General features: G+C 51.9%; 1 protein-coding gene and 2 pseudogenes across 2 annotated transcripts; all 3 read left to right on the top strand.

The window, feature by feature from the left end:
* Positions 1–1,441: 1,441 nt before the first annotated feature.
* NAGLU (N-acetyl-alpha-glucosaminidase) lies at positions 1,442–9,907 on the top strand (the record flags this gene model as incomplete). The annotated part of the gene is given in 7 exon segments (XM_035297958.2): positions 1,442–2,166; positions 2,910–3,057; positions 3,659–3,805; positions 3,982–4,067; positions 6,379–6,635; positions 8,502–8,901; positions 8,903–9,907. Coding segments are annotated over 7 exon segments (2,553 nt in total), but the record flags the coding sequence as incomplete, so codon positions are not given.
* A 3,239-nt stretch (positions 9,908–13,146) lies between these two features.
* On the top strand, positions 13,147–13,826 carry LOC108591843 (17-beta-hydroxysteroid dehydrogenase type 1 pseudogene; annotated as a pseudogene).
* On the top strand, positions 13,631–15,179 carry LOC100390011 (17-beta-hydroxysteroid dehydrogenase type 1-like; annotated as a pseudogene). Its single transcript, XR_013535961.1, has 3 exons — positions 13,631–14,027; positions 14,575–14,752; positions 14,839–15,179. The product of XR_013535961.1 is annotated as a 17-beta-hydroxysteroid dehydrogenase type 1-like (transcript).
* Positions 15,180–21,034: the final 5,855 nt, after the last annotated feature.

Genomic DNA, 21,034 nt, shown 5'->3' on the forward strand with positions numbered 1-21,034 from the left:
AAAGTGCTAGGATTACAGCCTCCCAAAGTGCTAGGGATTACACCCAACCAGTGGTAAATTATTTTTACCAACCCTTGAGTCGACCACTTCTCCGTGCGAGAGCTCTGACACGTCACCCGGCAAGAGTGTTGTTGGATCTCAAGCAAGAAAGAACTCAGGGCGAGTTCATAAAGTGAAAGCAAGTTTATTAGAGAAGTAAAGAAACAAAAGAATGGTAACTCCATGAGCAGAGCAGCGGTATGGACTGCTGGTTGGCTATTTTTATGGTTATTCCTTGAGTATATGATAAACAAGGGGTGGGTCATCCATGAGTTTTCCAGAAAAGGGGCAGGGATTCTCCCCCCAACTGAGGGTCCCTCCACTTTTGGACCATATAGGGAAACTTCTGGACATTGCCATGGCATTTGTAAGCTGCCTGGCACTGCTGGGAGTGTCTTTAGCATGTTTAATGCATCATAATTAGCGTATAATGAGCTGTGAGTGAGGACAACCAGAGGTCACCTTCCTGATTCTCTTGGGTTTAGCAGGTTTTGACTGGTTTCTTTGCTGCATCTTTTGTTTTGTTTTGTTTTTTAAGACTGAGTTTTGCTCTTGTTGCCCAGACTACATGCAATGGTGCAATCTGTGCTCACCGCAACCTCTGCCTCCGGGGTTCAAGTGATTCTCCAGTCTCAGCCTCCGGAGTAGCTGGGACTACAGGCATTCGCCACCATGCCTGACTAATTTTGTATTTTTAGCTGAGACCGGGTTTCTCCATGTTGGTCAGGCTGGTCTTGAACTCCTGACCTCAGGTGATCCACCTGCCTCGGCCTTCCAAAATGTTGGCATTACGGGCGTGAGCCCCCGCGCCCGGCCGCTGCATTCTATCAGCGGGGCCTTGTGACTTTGTACCTTGTGCTGAGCTCCCGCCTCATCCTGTGACGAAGAAGGCCTAACCTCCTGGGAATGCAACCCAGCAGGTCTCAGCCTCATTTTACCCAGCCCCTGTTCAAAATGGACTCGCTTTGGTTGGAAACTTCTGACAAAATGACAGCTCCTGTCATGTTGCTGCTGCTGCCAATGGACAGCCCCTAACGTGCCTACCAGCCCTGCTCCATGGCCAGCCTGGGCTCACATGGCCCCGTTCCCTCCTCCAACTTCCTAGCCCGTTACTTCCTCAAATCTGCAAGCTCTCTGCCCTCCCAGGGCCTTCATAGATGCGTCTATTCTGTCTGGAAGGCTCTTCCTTTCCCTCTTCTAGCCAATTCCTATTCATCCTTGAGTTTCAGATTAAAATTCACTTCCTTTGGAAGCCTATCCTTGCACTTCTTGGCAGCATCCCAACTATGATGGAGATCCTTCGGTTTCTAGGTCATCCCCTGACAGGGACGGTAGGGACCGTCTATCTCGTTCGTTCATCAGTAGGGCAGTAGCTACGTCACCTGATAGAAAATAAACTCCAAAAAAAAAAAAAAAAAAAAAAAAAGAAAATAAACTCCAAAGTGTATTTATTAGACTGTTGGATGGATGGAAGTTATTTGCGTGTGAAAGCGCGTTTTATCTAAAGGCGTTCTGTGAGGGCCAGCGGGTCCCTTTAGGCTCTGGACACTTCGAGTTGCCGGGATCACGCGCTCCCCACCGGGTGCGGTCACTAGACACCCTCAAGGGCTCTGCCTGGGACCCGGAAGCCGAGACTTCCGGTCCCGAGGCCGGGCTTGGCCTTCGGGTCCACGTGGCCGGAGGCCCGCAGCTGATTGGACGGGGGCCGCTCCGCCCCCTGGCAGTCACGAGCCCCCGCCGGGCTGAGGCCGTGGAAGTGGTGGCCGTGGCGGTAGGGGTCCTGCTCCTGGCTGGGGCCGGGGGCGCGGCAGGCGACGAGGCCGGGGAGGCGGCCGCCTTGCGGGCGCTCGTGGCCCGTCTGCTGGGGCCCGGCCCCGCGGCAAACTTCTCGGTGTCAGTGGAGCGCGCTCTGGCGGCCGAGCCGGGCTTGGACACCTACAGCCTGAGCGGCGGCGGCGCGGCGCGGGTGCGAGTGCGCGGCTCCACGGGCGTGGCGGCCGCCGCGGGCCTGCACGGCTACCTGCGCGACTTCTGTGGCTGCCACGTGGCCTGGTCTGGCTCTCAGCTGCGCCTGCCGCGGCCACTGTCCGCCGTGCCTGGGGAGTTGATCGAGGCCACGCCCAACAGGTACCGCCCCGCAGCTCCCCCGCGTCCGCCCGAGGCGCCCACCCGCTCCCTGAGCCGCTCCCACCGCAACCGGGAGGCTGAGCGGGGAGCGCTGGCAGGAAGGCCCAGCATCGCCGCCCCCAGCAGCTGTGTGACCTTGAGCCAGCCACTCTGCCTCTCAGAGCCTCGGCGGGCCCACCTGCAAAACGGAAAGAAGACGCCTACCGTGCAGTGTTATTGTGAGGATTTGCACGATGATGGGCGTAGAATTTGTGGTGCACAATTGGTGATGTGTGAATTTTCTTCCCTTCCTCCCCCATCTCTTTGAACCTGCGAACTGAGGAAGGACGTGTCCCCCCCCCCCCCCCCCGCACAGGCCAGTGTTCCAGCTCCTGCCACACTATGGAGTGATCTGTTCACACAGCTGTCCCCCCCCTGCCCACCTGTTAGACTGTGGGGGCTGGGACCCCTGTTCCAGGAAAACACCGTACAGAGGAGGGTCTCTGGCAGTGTGGCATGAAAATGGAATATGCCACCCAAATACCTGCCAGGCTCGAGGGCCTTGGGGGAGTACAGGGGCGAGTGCCTCAGAAGCCCAGCCCAGGTACCTGGTCCCAGCTCCACCTGGGGTGGGCCCCAGCCTGAAGCAGTAGGGCCGTATTTGGAGCCCCTCTCCTCACCTCCAAGTGGGGGATAGGAGAGTTGTCCCAGGGCCGTGGACCCTCCAGAGTGGGATGCTCCCCAGCTCATGACACTGCCCGCAGGTACCGCTATTACCAGAATGTGTGCACGCAAAGCTACTCCTTCGTGTGGTGGGACTGGGCCCACTGGGAGCGAGAGATAGACTGGATGGCGCTGAATGGGATCAACCCGGCGCTGGCCTGGAGTGGCCAGGAGGCCATCTGGCAGCGGGTGCTTGCCCACTGTCCCCTCCCCAGCCTCCTGCCCTGGCAGGAGCCTCCCTAGGTGCCTTCACGTGCCCCTCAGCACGGGCACAGTGTGTCTCCAGAAGTGCTTACAGCTTGCACCATGGCTCCAGCCTCCTAAAAACTGAGGCTTCCAGTTTGACAAGTGGGGCTCCTTCCCCTCATCTCCCCTATGTGGCTAATCACCGGGTCCCTTGGATCCAACTCAGGGGCAGCACTAGATCTGCCTCCCTGGAAGCCTCTGTTTTACACCAGCTGCTCCAGGCACTGCTTAAGCTCTTCACACAGCCGTCCTACCCTTCCATCTGGCACCCTGGCTCCATGAAGCCTTCTAAGGACTTCCTCTTGGAGGAAAGCCCCTTTGTGCCCCATCTCCTCACTCATGCGACAAAGGTGGCACAGTGAACTCACCTACTCACAGGTCTCTTTCCCTGGGCTGTGGGCTCCTTGCTGGCAGGGGTCAGATTTTGTCTCAGTAGCCTTAGCGCCCAGCACAGAGACGCAATGAGTGAATGGTTGTTGAATGAATGAATCAATGGATGCAGATGAATATATTTCTATGTGTGGGGGATCCCTTTCCTCCTCAGGTGTACCTGGCTTTGGGCCTGACCCAGGCAGAGATTGATGAGTTCTTTACTGGTCCTGCCTTCCTGGCCTGGGGGCATATGGGCAATCTGCACACCTGGGATGCCCCCTTGCCCCACGCCTGGCACATCAAGCAGCTTTACCTGCAGGTAAAGTACGGAAAAGGGAAGGGGTGGAATCAGTGACAGATGGCCCAGGGAGGGTGGTATTTAGCTGGCCGTGGGGCTCTTCACTGAGCCAGGGGACTCTGTGTGTCCTGGGTGATAAGGGCTTCCCCTTAGGACAGAAGTGGCCATGCTCACCACCCGCCCTTCTGTTCCTCCAGCACTGGATCCTAGACCGGATGCGCTCCTTCGGCATGGTCCCAGTGCTACCCATGTTCTTGGGGCATGTTCCCAAGGCTATCACCAGGTGAGGTTCTCCTCACCCCCTCCACTTAGGAAATTTTATTCCCCTCTAGAACATGACTTAAGAATAGGACTTAAAAACTGAAGCTCTGGGCTGGGCATGGTGGCTCACGCCTATAATCCCAGCACTCTGGGAGGCTGAGATGGGTGGATCACCTGAGGTCATGAGTTTGAGACCCAGCCTGGCAAACATGGTGAAACCCCATCTCTACTAAAAATATAAAAGTTAGCCGGGTGTGGTGGCGTGCATCTGTAATCCCAGCTACTTGGGAGGCTGAGGCAAAAGAATTGCTTGAACCCGGGAGGCAGATGCTGCAGTGAGTCGAGAACGTGCCAATGCACTCCAGCCTGGGCAACAAGAGTGAAACTCCAACTCAAAAAAAAAAAAGAAACAAACAAACTTAAGCTCTGGATGTAAGCCTGGGTTTAATTTCTGGCTCTGCTACTAAGTAGCTGTGTGACTTTGGGCAGATGACATGACTACTCTGTGCCTCAGTTTCCTTACTTGTAAAATGGGATCTCTCCCTTACTTTGCTGTAGGGTTTATAATTATCTCTTGATCTATCTGTTGACGTTGCACAGAGTGCTAGCACATGGCAGCCCTGCAGGGCACAGTGGCTCACACCTGTAATCCCAGCACTTTGGTAGGTCGAGGCGGGTAGCTCACAAGGTCAGGAGTTCAAGACCAGCCCAGCCAACATAGTGAAAACCCGTCCCTATTAAAAATACCAAAATTAGCTGGGTGTGGTTGTACATGCCTGTAATCCCAGCTACTCGGGAGGCTGAGGCAGGAGAATTGCTTGAACCCAGGAGGCAGGGATTGCAGTGAGCCAAGATCGTGCCATTGCACTCCAGCCTGGGCAATAGAGGCTCCGTTAAAAAACAAAACAAAAACAAACAAACAAAAAACAGCCCTTATGAGTGGCAGCAGTGGGGGCTCCAGTGTTCCCTGTCCCTCCTGCTCCTCTGTGCTACCCAGCCATCCTCTCTCATGTCATTGGGAAAAGTCTTCAAGGCCCACCTGAGACCTCCCCTCCTTCAGGAAGTCTTGCTGGTGTCCCCCATGACCTCCTTTGCACCTACCCGTGTCTGGCTCCCACACTCTCACAGGACTTCATGCCTGCCACTGACCTCCCTGCCTGCCTATTCGCTGCCATCATCAGGTGGCAGGAAACTCACTCATTCATTCAGTGAACTTTCTCCAGCTGTTTGGGGCTGCCAGACCTGGCTCTGTGCTGGGCCCTGGGAGGCGGCAAGAACTGTGCCTAAGGCATTACCCCCAATAGGAGAGAGATGTTGGCTGAGGGGTACAATGCAGTGTCAGAGACAGGAATATATGTGGGTTCCTATCTCCTCAGCCAGGAGAGAGGGGCAGGAAGGGCTCAGGGCAGAGCCCAGTCTTGCAAAAGGAGCGTTGCTTGGCTGGGCATGGTGGCTCACACCTGTAACCCTAGCACTTTGGGAGGCTGAGGCAGTGGATCATTTGAGGTCAGGAGTTCGAGACCAGCCTGGCCAACATGGCAAAACCCTATCTCTACTAAAAATACAAAAATTAGCTGGGCTTGGTGGCAGGTGCCTGTAATTCCAGCTACTTGGGAGGCTGAGGCAGGAGAATTGCTTGAAGCCAGGAGGCAGAGGTTACAGTGAACTGAGATCGTGCCACTGACTCCAGCCTGGGTGACAGAGCAAGACTCCTAATTAAAAGAAAATTAAACACTGCATGTTCTCATAAGTGGGAATTGAACAATGAGAACACATGGACACAGGGAGGGGAACATCACACACCAGGGCCTGTCATGGATGGGGGCTGAGGGGAGGGAGAACATTAGAACAAATACCAAATGCATACGGGGCTAAAAAGTTAGATGATGGGATGATGGGTGCAGCAAATCACCATGGCACATGTATACCTATGCACCAAACCTGCACATTCTGCACATGTATCTGAGGACTTCAACTATAATTTAAAAAAAGAGAGAAAGAAAAAGGAGGGAGGGAAAGAGAGAAAGAAAGGAAAGAAGGAAGGAAAAAAGGGAAGGAGGGAGGGGGAGAGAGAGAAAAAGAAACGAAAGAGGAGTGTTAGATGATTCAGGCCATAGGAAGGGGAGAGATAGTGAAAGTTTTCCAGAGAAGGTGGCCAGGGAGGGAGAGGAAAGGGCTATGCAGAGAGCACAGCCTGTACAAAGCCATAGAGATGAGAGAAACCAGGTGTGCCCTGGGAGCTGTGGATGAGTTGGTGAGGCTGGTGAGGGTCATGAGCCAAGATGAATACAATGGCGCTTCCCTGAAATGTCTGAGCTTTTGCTCCCCACTAGGGTGTTCCCTCGGGTCAGTGTCACCCAGATGGGCAGTTGGGGACACTTCAACTGCTCCTACTCCTGCTCCTTTCTTCTGGCTCCAGAAGACCCCATATTCCCCATCCTCGGGAGCCTCTTCCTGCGAGAGCTGACTAAAGAGTTTGGCACGGATCATATCTATGGGGCCGACACTTTCAACGAGATGCAGCCGCCCTCCTCGGAGCCCTCCTACCTTGCTGCAGCCACTGCTGCCGTCTATGAGGCCATGATTGCAGGTACAGTGCCTGCGGGAGGAGGGAGAGCCTCCCAGACCCTCGTAAAGAAGGGGGTAGCAGATGTCAGTAGGGGTTGGGCAGAGGGACTGGAATAATGCCTCGCCGTAACACACAGCACTTTACAGTTTACTGAGTGCTTGTATGTACGTGTCATCTCAGTGAATCCCACTGTGGTTGAGAGGTGAGCTCTGGAGGCCAACAACCTGGGTCACACATGGCACTCTTGTTTCCTGGACGTGTGGCTTATGACTCATGACCTCCCTTCCATTGTCTCAGTTGCTTCCCCTGTAAAATGGGACTACCTCATAGGTAGACTAACGCCTGGCCCAGAGTGAAGGCCACTAAGGTCTAGCTAGGAACAAGGGTTTTGTTTGGTCTTCGCGTGGTCGCTGAGGTCGGCACTGCCGGCAGGAGGTGAGCGGATATGCCTCAAGGCGGTAAGTGCCCATCCTGCTACAAAACCGTGAGGCCAGGGCTGCTTCCGCCACTTACAAGGAGGAGCAGAGGGCACCCAAGTCAGGAGTGAGTTAGTGGAGAGGCCTCTGTGTTGGCCAGGAAGGGAACAGACCAGCTCAGCCTTTCTTGAGCAGCGCTGCTCCAGGTGTGACCCAAAACCAGCAGCAGCAGCACCCCGAGCTGTGAGACTGCAAATTCTCGGGCCCTTCCCCAGACCTGAAGCAGAAGCTCCATTTTGTTTTGTTTTGTTTTGTTTTTGAGACAGTCTCGCTCTGTAACCCAGGCTGGAGTGCAGTGGCATCATCTTGGCTCTTCACAACCTCCGCCTCCCGGGTTCAAGCGATTCTCCTGCCTCAGCCCCCCAAGTAGCTGGGATTACAGGTACGTGCCACCATACCCGGCTAATTTTTGTATTTTCAGTAGAGATGGGGTTTCACCATGTTGGCCAGGCTGGTCTCAAACTCCTGACCTCAGATGGTCTGCCCATCTTGGCCTCCCAAAGTGCTGGGATTACAGACGTGAGCCACTGCACCTGGCCAGAAAGCTCCATGTTTTAAGGAGCCCTGGGCTGGATGCGGTGGCTCATGCCTGTAATCCCAGTATTTTGGGAGGCCAAGGTGGGTAGAACACCTGACATCGGGAGTTTGAGACCAGCCTGACCAACATGGAGTAACCCCGTCTCTACTAAAAATATAAAATTAGCCAATCATGGTGGCACATGCCTGTAATCCCAGCTATTCTGGAGGCTGAGGCAGGAGAATCCCCTGAACCTGGGAGGTGGAGTTTGCAGTGAGTGGAGATCACGCCATTGCACTCCAGCCTGGGCAACAAGAGCGAAACTCCATCTAAAAAAAATTAAAATATAGGTTAGGCACAGTGGCTCACGCCTGTAATCCCAGCACTTTGGGAGGCTGAGGTGAGCAGATCACGAGGTTAGGAGTTCAAGGCCACTTTTGCCAACATGGTGAAACCCTGTCTCTACTAAAAATACAATAATTACCTGGGCATGGTCATGAGCACCTGTAATCCCAGCTACTCGGACCTGAGGCAGGAGAATTGTTTAACCCAGACCTGGGAGGCAGAGGTTGCAGTGAGCTGAGGTCACCATTGCACTCCAACCTAGGCTGCAGCAAGGCTCCGTCTCTAAATGGAAGGAAGGAAGGAAGGGAAGGGAAGGAAGGGAAGGAGTAACTCTGATGTTCCCTGAAGCTTGCTGAACCCTGTCCTGAAATTTTCAGGGGGAAGAGATGGGGATGGGGCAGCATATGTGGGACGGAGCGTCCCGCTGGTGGGGCTCATGGGAAGGCATGCCCCTGGATAGACAGAGTTGTCTATAGAGTAGGGTGAACATTTGCTGGCCCCTTTCCTCTCATCACTCCTCTTCTGTGTCCCCCCACCGCCTGAGCACAGTGGATACAGATGCTGTGTGGCTGCTCCAAGGCTGGCTTTTCCAGTACCAGCCCCAGTTCTGGGGGCCTGCCCAGGTCAGGGCTGTGCTGGGGTCTGCGCCCCATGGCTGCCTCCTGGTTCTGGACCTGTTTGCTGAGAGTCAGCCTGTATACATCCGCACCGCCTCCTTCCAGGGCCAGCCCTTCATCTGGTGCATGCTGCACAACTTCGGGGGCAACCATGGTCTGTTTGGAGCCCTGGAGGCCATGAACCGAGGCCCAGAAGCTGCCCGCCTCTTCCCCAACTCCACCATGGTAGGCACCGGCATGGCCCCCGAGGGCATCAGCCAGAACTAAGTGGTCTATTCCCTCATGGCTGAGCTGAGCTGGTGAAAGGACCCAGTGCCAGATTTGGTGGCCTGGGTATGGGGTCTCTCACCCGGACACAGGGGCAGCGTGGAGGCTCCTACTCAGGAGTGTCTACAATTGCTCTGGGGAGGCCTGCAGGGGCCACAATCACAGCCCGCTGGTCAGGCGGCCATCCCTACAGATGAATACCACCATCTGGTACAACCAATCTGATGTGTTTGAGGCTTGGCGGCTGCTGTTCTCAGCTGCTGCCACCCTGGCTGCCAGCCCCACCTTCCGCTACGACCTGCTGGATGTCACTCGGCAGGTGGTGCAGGAGCTGGTCAGCTTGTACTACGAGGAGGCGAGGAGCGCCTACCTGAGCAAGGAGCTGGGTTCCCTATTGAGGGCTGGAGGCATTCTGGCCTATGAGCTGCTGCCGGCGCTGGATGAGGTACTGGCTAGTGACAGCCACTTCTTGCTGGGCAGCTGGCTGGAACAGGCCAGAGCTGTGGCGGTCAGTGAGGCCGAGGCTGATTTCTATGAGCAGAACAGCCGCTATCAGCTGACCCTATGGGGGCCAGAAGGCAACATCCTGGACTACGCCAACAAGCAGCTGGCGGGGCTGGTGGCCCACTACTACGCCCCTCGCCGGCGCCTCTTCCTGGAGGCGCTGGCTGCCAGTGTGGCCCAGGGCATCCCTTTCCAACAGCACCAGTTTGACAAAAATGTCTTCCAACTGGAGCAGGCCTTTGTCCTCAGCAAGCAGAGGTATCCCAGCCAGCCGCGAGGAGACACTGTGGACCTGGCCAAGAAGATCTTCCTCAAATATTACCCCCGGTGGGTGGCTGGCTCTTGGGGATAGATTCGCCACCCCTGGGCCTTGCTTTCTGCTAACTCCAGGCCAGGGCAGGTTTCCAGGGCCTGGAGTTGGACAAGCATCACAGGGTATCCCAGGCCTGGGAGGAGGCCCCACGGCCTGCTGGTGGGGTCTGGCCTCGGGGGAATTGGAGGGAAGTGAGCTGCCCTTCACCACCACCCAAAGTGTGGGATTAAAGTACTGTTTTCTATCCACTTAAACTGATGAGTTACTGGGTCTGCCAGAATGAGGTCACTGCTGCCACGCTTGGGAGGACTCAGGGCTATAGCATGGCCCCTGGGGTGGACCTGTTCTCCCATCCTTGCCTCATGCCACCACCCCCCCTTTTTTTTGAAATAGTCTTGCTCTGTTGCCCAGGCTGGAGTACAATGGCACCATCTTGGCACAGCAATGTCTGCCTCCTGGGTTCAAGTAATTCCTGGGCCTCAGACTCCTGGGTAGCTGGGACTATAGGTATGCATCGCCACACCCGGCAAATGTTTTTTTTCTTCCCTGAGACAGAGTCTTGCTCTGTCACCCAGGCTAGAGTTCAGTGGAGCAATCTCAGCTTACTGCAACCTCTGCCTCCTGGGTTCAAGCGATTCTCCTGCCTCAACCTTCCACATAGCTGGGATTACAAGTGTCCACCACCATGCCCAGCTAATTTTTGTATTTTTTATAGAGATGGGGTTTTACCATGTTGGCCAGGATGGTCTTGAACTCCTGACCTCAAATGATCCACCTGACTCGGCCTCCCAAAGTGCTGGGATTACAAGCGTGAGCCACCATGACTAGCAGGAAAACCTTTTTTCAAACTGTGTTTTGTTTTTTCTTTGCTGTCATGCCACAACAACGGTCACCAACACAGAAGACCTATGTGATGAAATATTTGGCGGATTGTCCCCATGCACCAAGCAGTGGACATCAGCTGGGTGTCCTTCAATTCAGTTCCAATGTAATTTACCAAAGACAACGTCAGATTCCACAGAGTTAGGGCGCAGACCCATGAGACCACCCCCTCATTCCCCATCAGTCACAAGTCCTGGTCCCTGAAACTTCTGATGGAGTGGCTTCAAGTTGGAGTTTCCATGGCCCCCTTCCACTCTTTGGATTTAACTAATTTGCTACAGTGGCCCACAAAACACAGGAAAACCATTATTATGTGTACTGGTTTATTAGGGAAGAATTTTTTTTTCTTTATTTAAAAAAAAATTTTTTTTTTTTTTTTTTTGAGACAGGGTTATGCTCTGTCAACCAGAGTGAGTACAGTGGCAAGCTCTCCACTCACTACACCCTCGATTTCCCCTCCACCCCCTGGCCTCAGCACCCCACCCTCCCAGTAGCTGGGACTCCAGGCACACACCACCATGCCCAGCTAATTTTTTTGTATTTTTTGCAGAGATGTGGGTTCCCTCTGTTGCCCTGGCTGGTCTTGAACTCCTGGGCTCTAGCAGTTCCCTTGCCTCAGCCTCCAAAAGTGCTGAGATTACAGGCATGAGCCACCCAGCCTTGAAGGATATTTTAAAGTATAGAAATAAACAGCCATATGGGCTGGGTGTAGTGGCTCATGCCTATAATCCCAGCACTTTGGGAAGCCGAGTTGGGTGGATCATGAGGTCAAGAGATCAAGACCATCCTGGCCAACATGGAAACCCCGTTGCTTTTAAAAATACAAAAATTATCTGGGTGTGGTGGTGCGCGCCTGTAGTCCCAGCTACTCGGGAGGCTGAGGCAGGAGAATTGCTTGAACCCAGGAGGCTGAGGTTGCAGTGAGCTGAGATTGTACCACTGCACTCCAGCCTGGGTGACAGAGTGAGACTTCATCTCAAAAAAAAGAAAAGGAAACAGCCATATGAAGAGATGCAGACGGGGGGCCTGGAAAGGTCCACAGCTGGAGCTTCTGTCTCCATAGAGCTAGGGTTACATCACCCTCTGGGCACACAGATGAGTTCTTCACCTTCCCCTCAGCCTCCACACCTTCGGCTCCCAGAAGCTCCCCGAAGCCTGTCCTTTGGGCCTTTATGGAGAACTTCGTTGGCTTCGTGATTGAAGCATGGACAACTGTGAAAATGTGTTTGGACAAAAAGTGTCTGATCTAAGCCCAGCAAGGCCGGTCCAGATTCTTCCAGCCTTTGTGCAGCATTCCTTTCTCCATGGTGTGGGGCAAGGACCCACTCTGGAATGAGGATCCTACAACCCACATCAGATTAGAGTCCTGCCTTGGGCAGGTGAAAAGAGGACACGAGAAGGTCAGAAGAGGAGAGGCTATTTTCTGAGTCCTGAGGCGCCCCAAGATTACAGTGAAAGATTGTGACTGTGGTCATGTGAGTTATGAGCTAGGAACTGTGGACAAAACCAACATATATACAATCAACTCCAACCTCCCAATGCCTTTCCTTTCTTTTTTTTTTGAGATGGAGTTTTGCTCTTGTTACCCAGGCTGGAGTACAATGGCACGATCTTGGCTCACTGCAACCTCCGCCTCCTGGGTTCAGGCAATTCTCCTGCCTCAGCCTCCTGAGTAGCTGGGATTACAGGCGTGCGCCACTGTGCCCAGCTAATTTTTTGTATTTTTAGTAGAGACGGGGTTTCACCATGTTGACCAGGATGGTCTCGATCTCTTGACTTTGTGATTCACCCGCCTCGGCCTCCCAAAGTGCTGGGATTACAGCGTGAGCCACTGCGCCCGACCCCCGCCTTTCCTTTCACAGCCTCTGCAGCAAACTCCGGTCACTGTCATTGCTCTTGTGGCCCAGAGGCATGCCCAGGGGAATCTGCCCAGGGCGCCAGTCCGTGCCCACATGGGAACCCACACCTGCTTGTAAAGCCTTCCCTCCCTCTGAGCAGCAACCAGGACAGTTTGGTGTTCCAAGCAGTGGGCTCTTGTCTGTTTTGACTCAGAACAGGGTGGGGAGAGCAGGCCAGGGACCCGCAGGAGGGCTTATCCTTGAGATTGTGTGGGAGACACAACAAGAGGTGGGGGCCCGTGAGCGGGGTGGGGCGGAGCAGACCCATGAGACCACCCCCTCCTTTCCAGCACAGAGCCCCAGCCTCTCCCCACAGTCTCACCATGGTCCACACCGTGGTGCTCATCACCAGCTGTTCCTCCGGCATCAGCCTGCACTTGGTGAGATCGCACCAGTGCACTCCAGCCTGGCATTGGACCCATCACATAACTTCATAGGTATAGATAGGTAGGGACAGGGATGGAGGTAAGGGAGGAGCCGGCTGGGTGTGGTGGTTCACGCCTATAAGCCCAGTACATTGGGAGGCCAAAGTGGGCAGATCATGAGGTCAAGAGCTGGAGAATATTGTAGCCAACATGGTGAAATGCATTTCTACTAAAAATACTAAAATTAGCTGGGCATGGTGGTGCACACTTGTAGTCCCAACTACTTGGGAGGCAGAGGCAGGAGAATCGCTTGAACCTGGGAGGGTGGAGGTTGCAGTAAGCCGAGATCGCGCCACTGCGCTCCAGCCTGGGCAAAAAGGGTGAAACTCGGTCTCAAAAAAACAAAAGAAAACAAAAAAGGGAGGAGCCCTTGGAGGCCAGAAGAGAAGTCAGATCTTCCTCCTCTGCCCTAATCTCCGGTGTATGCCACCATGAGGGACCTAAAAACACAGGGCCAGCTGTGGGAGGCAGCCAGCGCCCAGGGGTGCCCTCAGAACTCCCTGGAGACGTTGCAGCTGGACGTAAGGGACTCAAAATCTGTGGCCGATGCCCAGGCATGCGTGACCGAGGGCCGCGTGGACATACTAGGTGAGCCTCCAGAAACACTTGGGCTCCTAGGAGCCTTCTTTACCCTGTGTTCAAACCACCAAGTCCCGAGGCCCAGGGAGCACGAGGGCACAGGCGGGGCTGAGGGTGATGCTGAGGCTGCTCCAGCCTCAGTCCCCACAGTGTGTAACGCGGGCCAGGACCTGCTGGGGCCGCTGGAGGCGCTGGGGAAGGACGCCATGGGCTCTGTGCTGGATGTGAACGTGGCAGGGAAGGTGCAGATGCTGCAGGCTTTCCTGCCAGAGATGAAGCGGTGCGGTTCGGGGCGCGTGTTGGTGACCGGGAGCATGGGAGGACTGATGGGTGAGTGGCAGGGACAGGGCCGCAGCTCCAGATTCTTCGAGTGTGGAGCTGAGCCTTAAAGGCAGGCTCCACGGGGAGGGGCAGTCAGCTTGGAGGGGCACCGTCTGCCCGGGGATGGCCCCCTGGTCGCCGAGCCTCGGGAACCTCGTCTCCTCCCACCACCAAGGTCTGCCCTTCGATGACGTTTACTGCGCCAGCAAGTTTGCGCTGGAAGGCTTATGCGAGAGTCTGGCAGTTCTGCTGCCGCCCTTTGGGGTCCAGTGAGTAAACATCCCCTTCCCCTCGCCCTGCGAACCCTCTGAACTCTGACCTAGAGACTCCAAGCACCCCGTCTTGCGGGAGCCACTCTGGGGCGATATCCCCGACCCTCCCTGCCCGGTTCACATTTGCTGTGTGCCGGCACTTGGGTTGGGCGCATGGCATGCGTTGTGCCATCTGCTGACCTGGCTGCTGAAGTGTGGGTATTGTCATGCGGAAGCGTGGGCCCAGAGAGGTTAGGTCACCGCCCCGAGGTCACACAGTGACCAGGGACTCCGCCAGAGTCAAATCCTGACACCAGGGCTCCCTCGCAGGCTCAGATGGATGTAGGAGGGCTGCTTGGGCAGGAAACCACTTTTCAAATGCTCTGGTTATTCCCAGCGCGCTTTCTGCCTCGCTTTGCGGTGCAGCGGTGCTGCTCGGCGGCGGGGTCGGGGTCCGGGCTATGAATGGGGCTGGGCACCGGACCGGGCTGGGGCCGGGGCTGGGGCTGGGGCTGGCGCCTGGCTCGCGTCCGCCCCTGCCCACTTGCCGCTCTCTGGCCGACAGCTTGAGCCTGATCAAGTGCGGCCCAGTGCACACGCCCTTCATGCAGAAGGTGTTGGGCGGCCCCGGCTGGATGCTGGACCGCACGGACACCCGGACCCGCCGCCTCTTCCACCAATTCCTCCAGCACAACAGAGAGATCTTCCGCGAGGCCGCGCAGCACCCGGAGGAGGTGGTGGAGGTGAGCGCAGGGCCGGACTCCGGGAACCGGGACGGTGCGTCCTCCCGTGTGCAGCCAGGGCCAGAGCTCCCTTCCCGCCGCCTCAGGTCTTCCTCACCGCTCTGCGCGCCCAGAAGCCTTCATACCGAGCGCTTCCTGCCTCTGCAGCAGATGAGCCTGGACGACCCCAGCAGCACCAGTTACGTCGCCGCCATGCACCGCAATGTGTTCCCCAAAGAGCCCGCAGAGACCGAGGCCAGGGCCGGGGCCGGTGGGGTGGGGGACCATGAGCTCGGCGATCCTCTGGCCGCCCCGCAGTAGAGGCTCCCTCAGCCGCTGTCTTGCGCCCTCCTTTGGGCATGGTGGTGCATGCCTGTAATCCCAGCTACTCAGGAGGCTGAGGGAGGAGAATGTTCTTGATCTCCTGACCTCTTGATCCGCCTGCCTCGGCCTCCCAGAGTGCTGGGATTACAGGCATGAGGCACTGTGCCTGGCCTATTTTATTTTATTTTATTTTATTTTAGAAGGAGTCTTGTTCTGTGACCCAAGCTGGAGTGCAGTGGTGTGATCTCAACTCACTGCAATCCCCGCCTCCCTGGTTCAAGCAATTCTGTCTCAGCCTCCCAAGTAGCTGGGATTACAGGCATGTGCCACCACGCTCAGCTAATTTTTGTATTTTCAGTATAGACGGGGTTTCTCCGTGTTGACCAGGGTGGTCTCGATGTCCTTACCTGATCTGTCCACTTCAGCCCCCCAAAGCGCTGGGGTTACAGGTGTGAACCACTGTACCTAGCCTCTACTTTTATTTTTTAGAGATAGGGTCTCACTCTGTTGCCCAGGCTGGTCTTGAACCCCTGCACTCAAGTGATTCTCCTGTCTCACTTCCCAAAGTGCTAGGATTACAAGTATGAGCACTCCTGGCCTAAAATGCAGTCTCGAGTCTCAATCACCACAGAGTTAAAGATGGGTAATGTTGGCGAGCCATGTGGCAATAACGGCATCAAAAATACAGTTTTTATTTATTTATTCAGTTTCTATTTCTTGTAGTGTTTGTGGCTCTTTGCATTGACATGCTGTTGTATTAACTGTATTTCTCTATGCTTGTTATATATTCCGTGGCTTTTCTGGGACCCTTTCTTTGCTTGCCACCTAGTGGTAACAAATAGGAGTCATCAGAAGTCACCAATGAAGGAACTTCATAGGAGGAAGGACAGAAAACATCCAGTTTGTGTTTGTGGCTGATCATATTTTCTGTATATTTTTGCTGTATGAATGAATTTGCCTTGCTCTCGCTTTTTTCGTTTTGAAATACTGTTTTTGCATTTATTTGTAAGCAATACGTTTTAGAACCTGCAAGTTCTTAGTCTTCCTCTTAAATTGGCAGCTTATTTATTTTGCTGGAAAATGGTTAGGTGTACCTAATTTCCTTATGTAATGAGAGGTGCTTTCAGACCACAGTGAATTGCATGAGGTAGTGTATGAAGTCTTCCTGATTCCATAGAGCTTACATTCTGGATTCTCTGTATTGACTCCTAGTTTCTTTTACATGTTTTTGGTTTGTTACACATGTTAGTTTTGATGATTATGAAATTATTTTTGTTAATTTTTTTTCCAGTAGCTTGACAAAAAAACCTACTTTGAAAGGATATGTTAACAAAACTTCAGACTTCTAAGGTCTGACTTTCCTTTTCCCATCTAGAAGTGGTGGAGTCAGTGAAGAAGGTAGCAGGGATGGATGTGAAGGGACATCACAACTGTCCAGCAGGGACAGTTGAAGAAAGAAACCTCCTATCTGTTGCATATAAGAATATGACTGGAGCCAGAAGAGCCTCCTTGAGAATAATCAGCAGCATTGAACAGAAAGAAGAAAACAAGGGAGGAGAAGACAAGCTAACAATGATTCGGGAGTGTCGGCAAATGGTGCGATTGTTGTGCAGTGAGGGCTACCCGTGGTACCGCACACTAAGAGTGACAGTACAGGAGGCTGTTTATATCACTTGTACTACAGTGTGTTATAACGGCTCTGTTACTAATCTTTGTGCCTAGTTTATAAACTCAGCTTTCCCATGGGTATGTATGTAGAGGACAAAACATCGTATGTATCAGGTTTGCTATTATCCATGGCTTCAGTACACCCACTGGTGGGTCTGAGAATAAATTCATCTCGGATAAGGGGGAACTATTGTATTTTCAAGTGAAATGATGAGTGTTGGGTTAATTTATCTCATTTCTCTTTTTTTTTTTTTTTTTTGAGACAGTGTCACCCTTGTTGCCCAGGCTGGAGTGCAATGGCGCAGTCTCAGCTCACTGCAACCTCTGCCTCCAGGGTTCAGGTAATTCTCCTGCCTCAGCCTCCCGAGTACCTGTGGCTACAGGCATGCACCACCATGCCCAGCTACTTTTTTTTGTTTGTTTGTTTCGAGTAGAGATGGGGTTTTACCGTTGGTCAGGCTGGTCTCAAACACCTGACCTCAGGTGATCTACCTGCCTCCGCCTCCCAGAGTGCTGGGATTACAGGCGTGAGCCACCGCTCCCAGCATAATTCCTGTTTTTATTGAAAGACTCAGTTTTTATATCCAGTCTTATAGTTTTTAATCTTCAGTGTCTATACAACAAATTATTTTGAGGGAGGGGATGGTAGTTATTGTGAATATGTCCTAATTTTTGCTTTTAATTCCTATAGTTTTAGAAAATGTCTCCAAGGAAACGGGGCTTGTTTCCTTTGAGTGTCTGGCTGAGATCTCAGGCTTGGACCTGTCAGTTACTTGGCTGTGGTCATCGCCATTTTAGGTCATGGCCTTGTGCACACGATTACATTGTAGTAGACATTTTATATCTTAGTGGATTTTTGTCTTATATGGATTTGGCTACAGAATATTTCAGAGCAGAGGTGAACAACTTTTTCTCCTGGAGGCTTCAGAGGGTAGTGTTCAGTTTTGAGCACTGCACAGACAACAGATTTAATTTTTGTTCTGGTAACTAAAACTCTTCATTTACTACCAGAAATGATGCTTCATTATAATTTCAGTGTTTGTGTTCCGCTTGTGTGCCACAGAATTTGCCTACGTAGTGTGGGTACAAAGATGAAATACGTAATTATTATTCTCATAGAGGCTGAGGTGTTTTTTTTTTTTTGAGACGGAGTTTTGCTCTTGTTACCCAGGCTGGAGTGCAATGGTGCGATCTCGGCTCACCGCAACTTCCGCCTCCTGGGTTCAAGCAATTCTCCTGCCTCAGCCTCCTGAGTAGCTGGGATTACAGGCACCCGCCACCATGCCCAGCTAATTTTTTGTATTTTCAGTAGAGACGGGGTTTCACCATGTTGACCAGGATGGTCTCGATCTCTTGACTTCGTGATCCACCCGCCTCAGCTTCCCAAAAGTGTTGGGATTACAGATGTAAGCCACTGCGCCTGGCCTTTTTTTTTTTTTTGAAAGGGACTTTCATTCTTGTTGTACAGGCTGGAGGGCAATGGTGTGATCTCTGCTCACCGCAACCTTCATCTCACGGGTTCAAATGATTCTCCTACCTCAGCCTCCTGAGTACCTGGGATTACAGCTGCAGTGAGCTTTGATCAGGCCACGGCACTTCAAAGTAGGTGACAGAGCAAGAGCCTATTTCAAAAAAACAAAACCAAAAACAATGAAAAAAGTTTTGATCTTAGCAGATTACAAATGCTGCCTTCTCTTCTTTGGCTAGATGATCACTGCCAATGTCCTTTCCAAGGAAGAGTTTCCAGACTTCAATGAAGAGACTGGCATTCTCCCTAAGGTGGATGATGAAGAAGGTAACTAGTCAATTGGATTGAGAAAGATAATTGGTAAGTTGAGCCATTGTATTTTGTGATTTGCTTGTAGCTTAGTGGCTATTAATCATTTGTTCTTTGGGTCTCACTACTCATCTCTCAAAAAAAAAAAAAAGATCTCACCACAATAGAAGCAAGAAATTCATTTTTCTAACAAATACTTATATATTATTATATTTGTTGCTTATACTAAGCTCTCAGGGCCAGGCACGGTGGCTCACGCCTGTACTCTCAGCACATTGGGAGGCCGAGGCGGGCAGATCACCTGAGGTCAGGAGTTTGAAACCAGTCTGGCCAACATGCTGAAACCCTGTCTCTACTAAAAATACAAAAATTAGCTGGACGTGGTGCTGGATGCCTGTAATCCCAGCTACTCAGAAGGCTGAGGCAGGAGAATTGCTTGAACCTGGGAGATGGAGGTTGCAGTGAGCCGAGATCGCACCACTGCACTCCAACCTGGGTGACAGAGCGAGACTCTGTCTCAAAACAAAAACAAACAAAATGCTTTCAGGATATAAAAAGTTAAAATTGTATTTTTGAGAGTAAATTTGATCTCATATTCTTAGTAATTATTCTGAAAACCCTGCATTCACCTAGGTAACCTCTGACTTGCCCTGGTAACAACTTTTAACTCAGCCCATAATGACTTTTTTGAAATTGTGAAATCTTACAATAGAATTCTGTAATTTATATTATAATAGTGAGCACCTATGAACCCATCACCAGCTTAAGAAGTAGAATTTTGGAAGCACCTCTGAAGCCCCTCCATGCTCCCGTCTGCTTAGATCTTCTTTCTCCCTCCTCGGAGTGACCACCATTCCAAATTTGTGTTAATCGCTCCCTTGCTTTTCTTTAGAGTTTAACCATCTACGTATCTATCCCTAAACATTATGTTGTGTGGTCTATTTTTGAACTTAACTCATATTTCTTTTTTTTGACATATATTTTTGATATTTATCTGTTATTGGTATTTCACTCATTTCCATTGTTACAGAGTGTTTTTATACATAAATTATCTATAATTTATCCATTTTACTTTTGGTAGACATATGGGTTGTTTCTTGTTTTTTTTTTTTTTGTTAATCTTTGTGAATAATAGTATTTTGAAATTGGTATATTGTCTCTTAGTGCTTATGTGCAAAATGTCCTTTTTTTGCGAAATACGTAGAATTCTGGCAAGGCCAAGTGTCATGGCTCACTCCTGTAATCCTAGCACTTTGGGAAGCTGAGATGACAGGATTGCTTGAGCCTAGAAGTTTGAGACCAGCCCTGGCAACATAGCTAGGCCCTATCTTTACAAAAATAATAATAATAAAACATTAGCCAGGTGTAGTGATATGTGCCTGTACTCCCAGCTACTAGAGAGGCTGAAGAGAGAGGATTGCTTGAGCCTGGAAGGTCAAAGGCACAGTGAGCTATTATGCCACTGTGCTGTAGCCTGGGCAACAGAGCAAAACCCTGTCTTTTTTTTTTTTTTTTTTTTTTAATTACTGGGTAGTAAGAAATGTGTGTGTTTGCTGGGCAGTTCCAAATTGTTTGCTATTGGTTTCTGTACCATTTATACTTTTGCTGTAAACTTAAGCAAATTCCATTTGGTGTTGTTCAATTGTCCAACTAATTTTTTGCAAATTTATTATGGGTTAAGGATTATTCCATAATGAAGTTGAATGGCAAATGCCTTGGTACCATTTAGAATGTCAGGAGAGCATTTTATCACAGGCTTAACTTCTTTTGAAAGTAGGTCTGGGCTGGGTGCAGTGGTTTACACCTGTAATCCCAGCACTTTGGGAGGCCAAGGTGGGTGAATCACCTGAGGTCGGGAGTTCAAGACCAGCCTGACCAACATGGAGAAACCCTGTCTCTACTAAAAAAAAAATACAAAATTAGCCAAGCATGGTAGCACATGCCTGTAATCCCAGCTACTTGAGGGCTGAAGCAGAAGAATTGCTTGAATTCAGGAGGCAGAGGTTGTGGTGAGCCAAGATCGCTCTATTGCACTCCAGCCTGGGCAACAAGTGTGAATCTCTGTCTCAAAAAAAAAAGAAAAAGAAAAAGAAAGAAAGAAAGTAGGGATGATCAATTCTTGGCCTGGAGCACAAATGCCCTAGAAATGGCTGGTGGTGGGGGGAATAGTCACTTGGGTTGGAGTTTTACTTGCATTGCTGTTTTTTTGGACCCAGGAAGCTTTCTTTTTGAGATGGAGTTTTATTCTTGTTGCCCAGGTTAGAGTACAGTGGCGCGGTCTTGGCTCACTGCAACCTCTGCCTCCTGGATTCAAGTGATCCTCCTGCCTCAGCCTCCTGAGTAGCTGGGATTGCGGGCACCCGCCACCATGCCCGGCTAATTTTTTTGTATTTTTAGTAGAGATGGGGTTTCACCATGTTGGCCAGGCTGGTCTGGAACTCCTGACTTCAGGTTATCCACCCGCCTTGGCCTCCCAAAGTGCTGGGATTACAGGTAAGAGCCACCACGCCCAGCATTTTTGTTTGTTTTTGAGA

This window comes from Callithrix jacchus, chromosome 5 (genome assembly GCF_049354715.1).
Source record: "Callithrix jacchus isolate 240 chromosome 5, calJac240_pri, whole genome shotgun sequence".
NCBI lineage: Eukaryota > Metazoa > Chordata > Mammalia > Primates > Cebidae > Callithrix > Callithrix jacchus.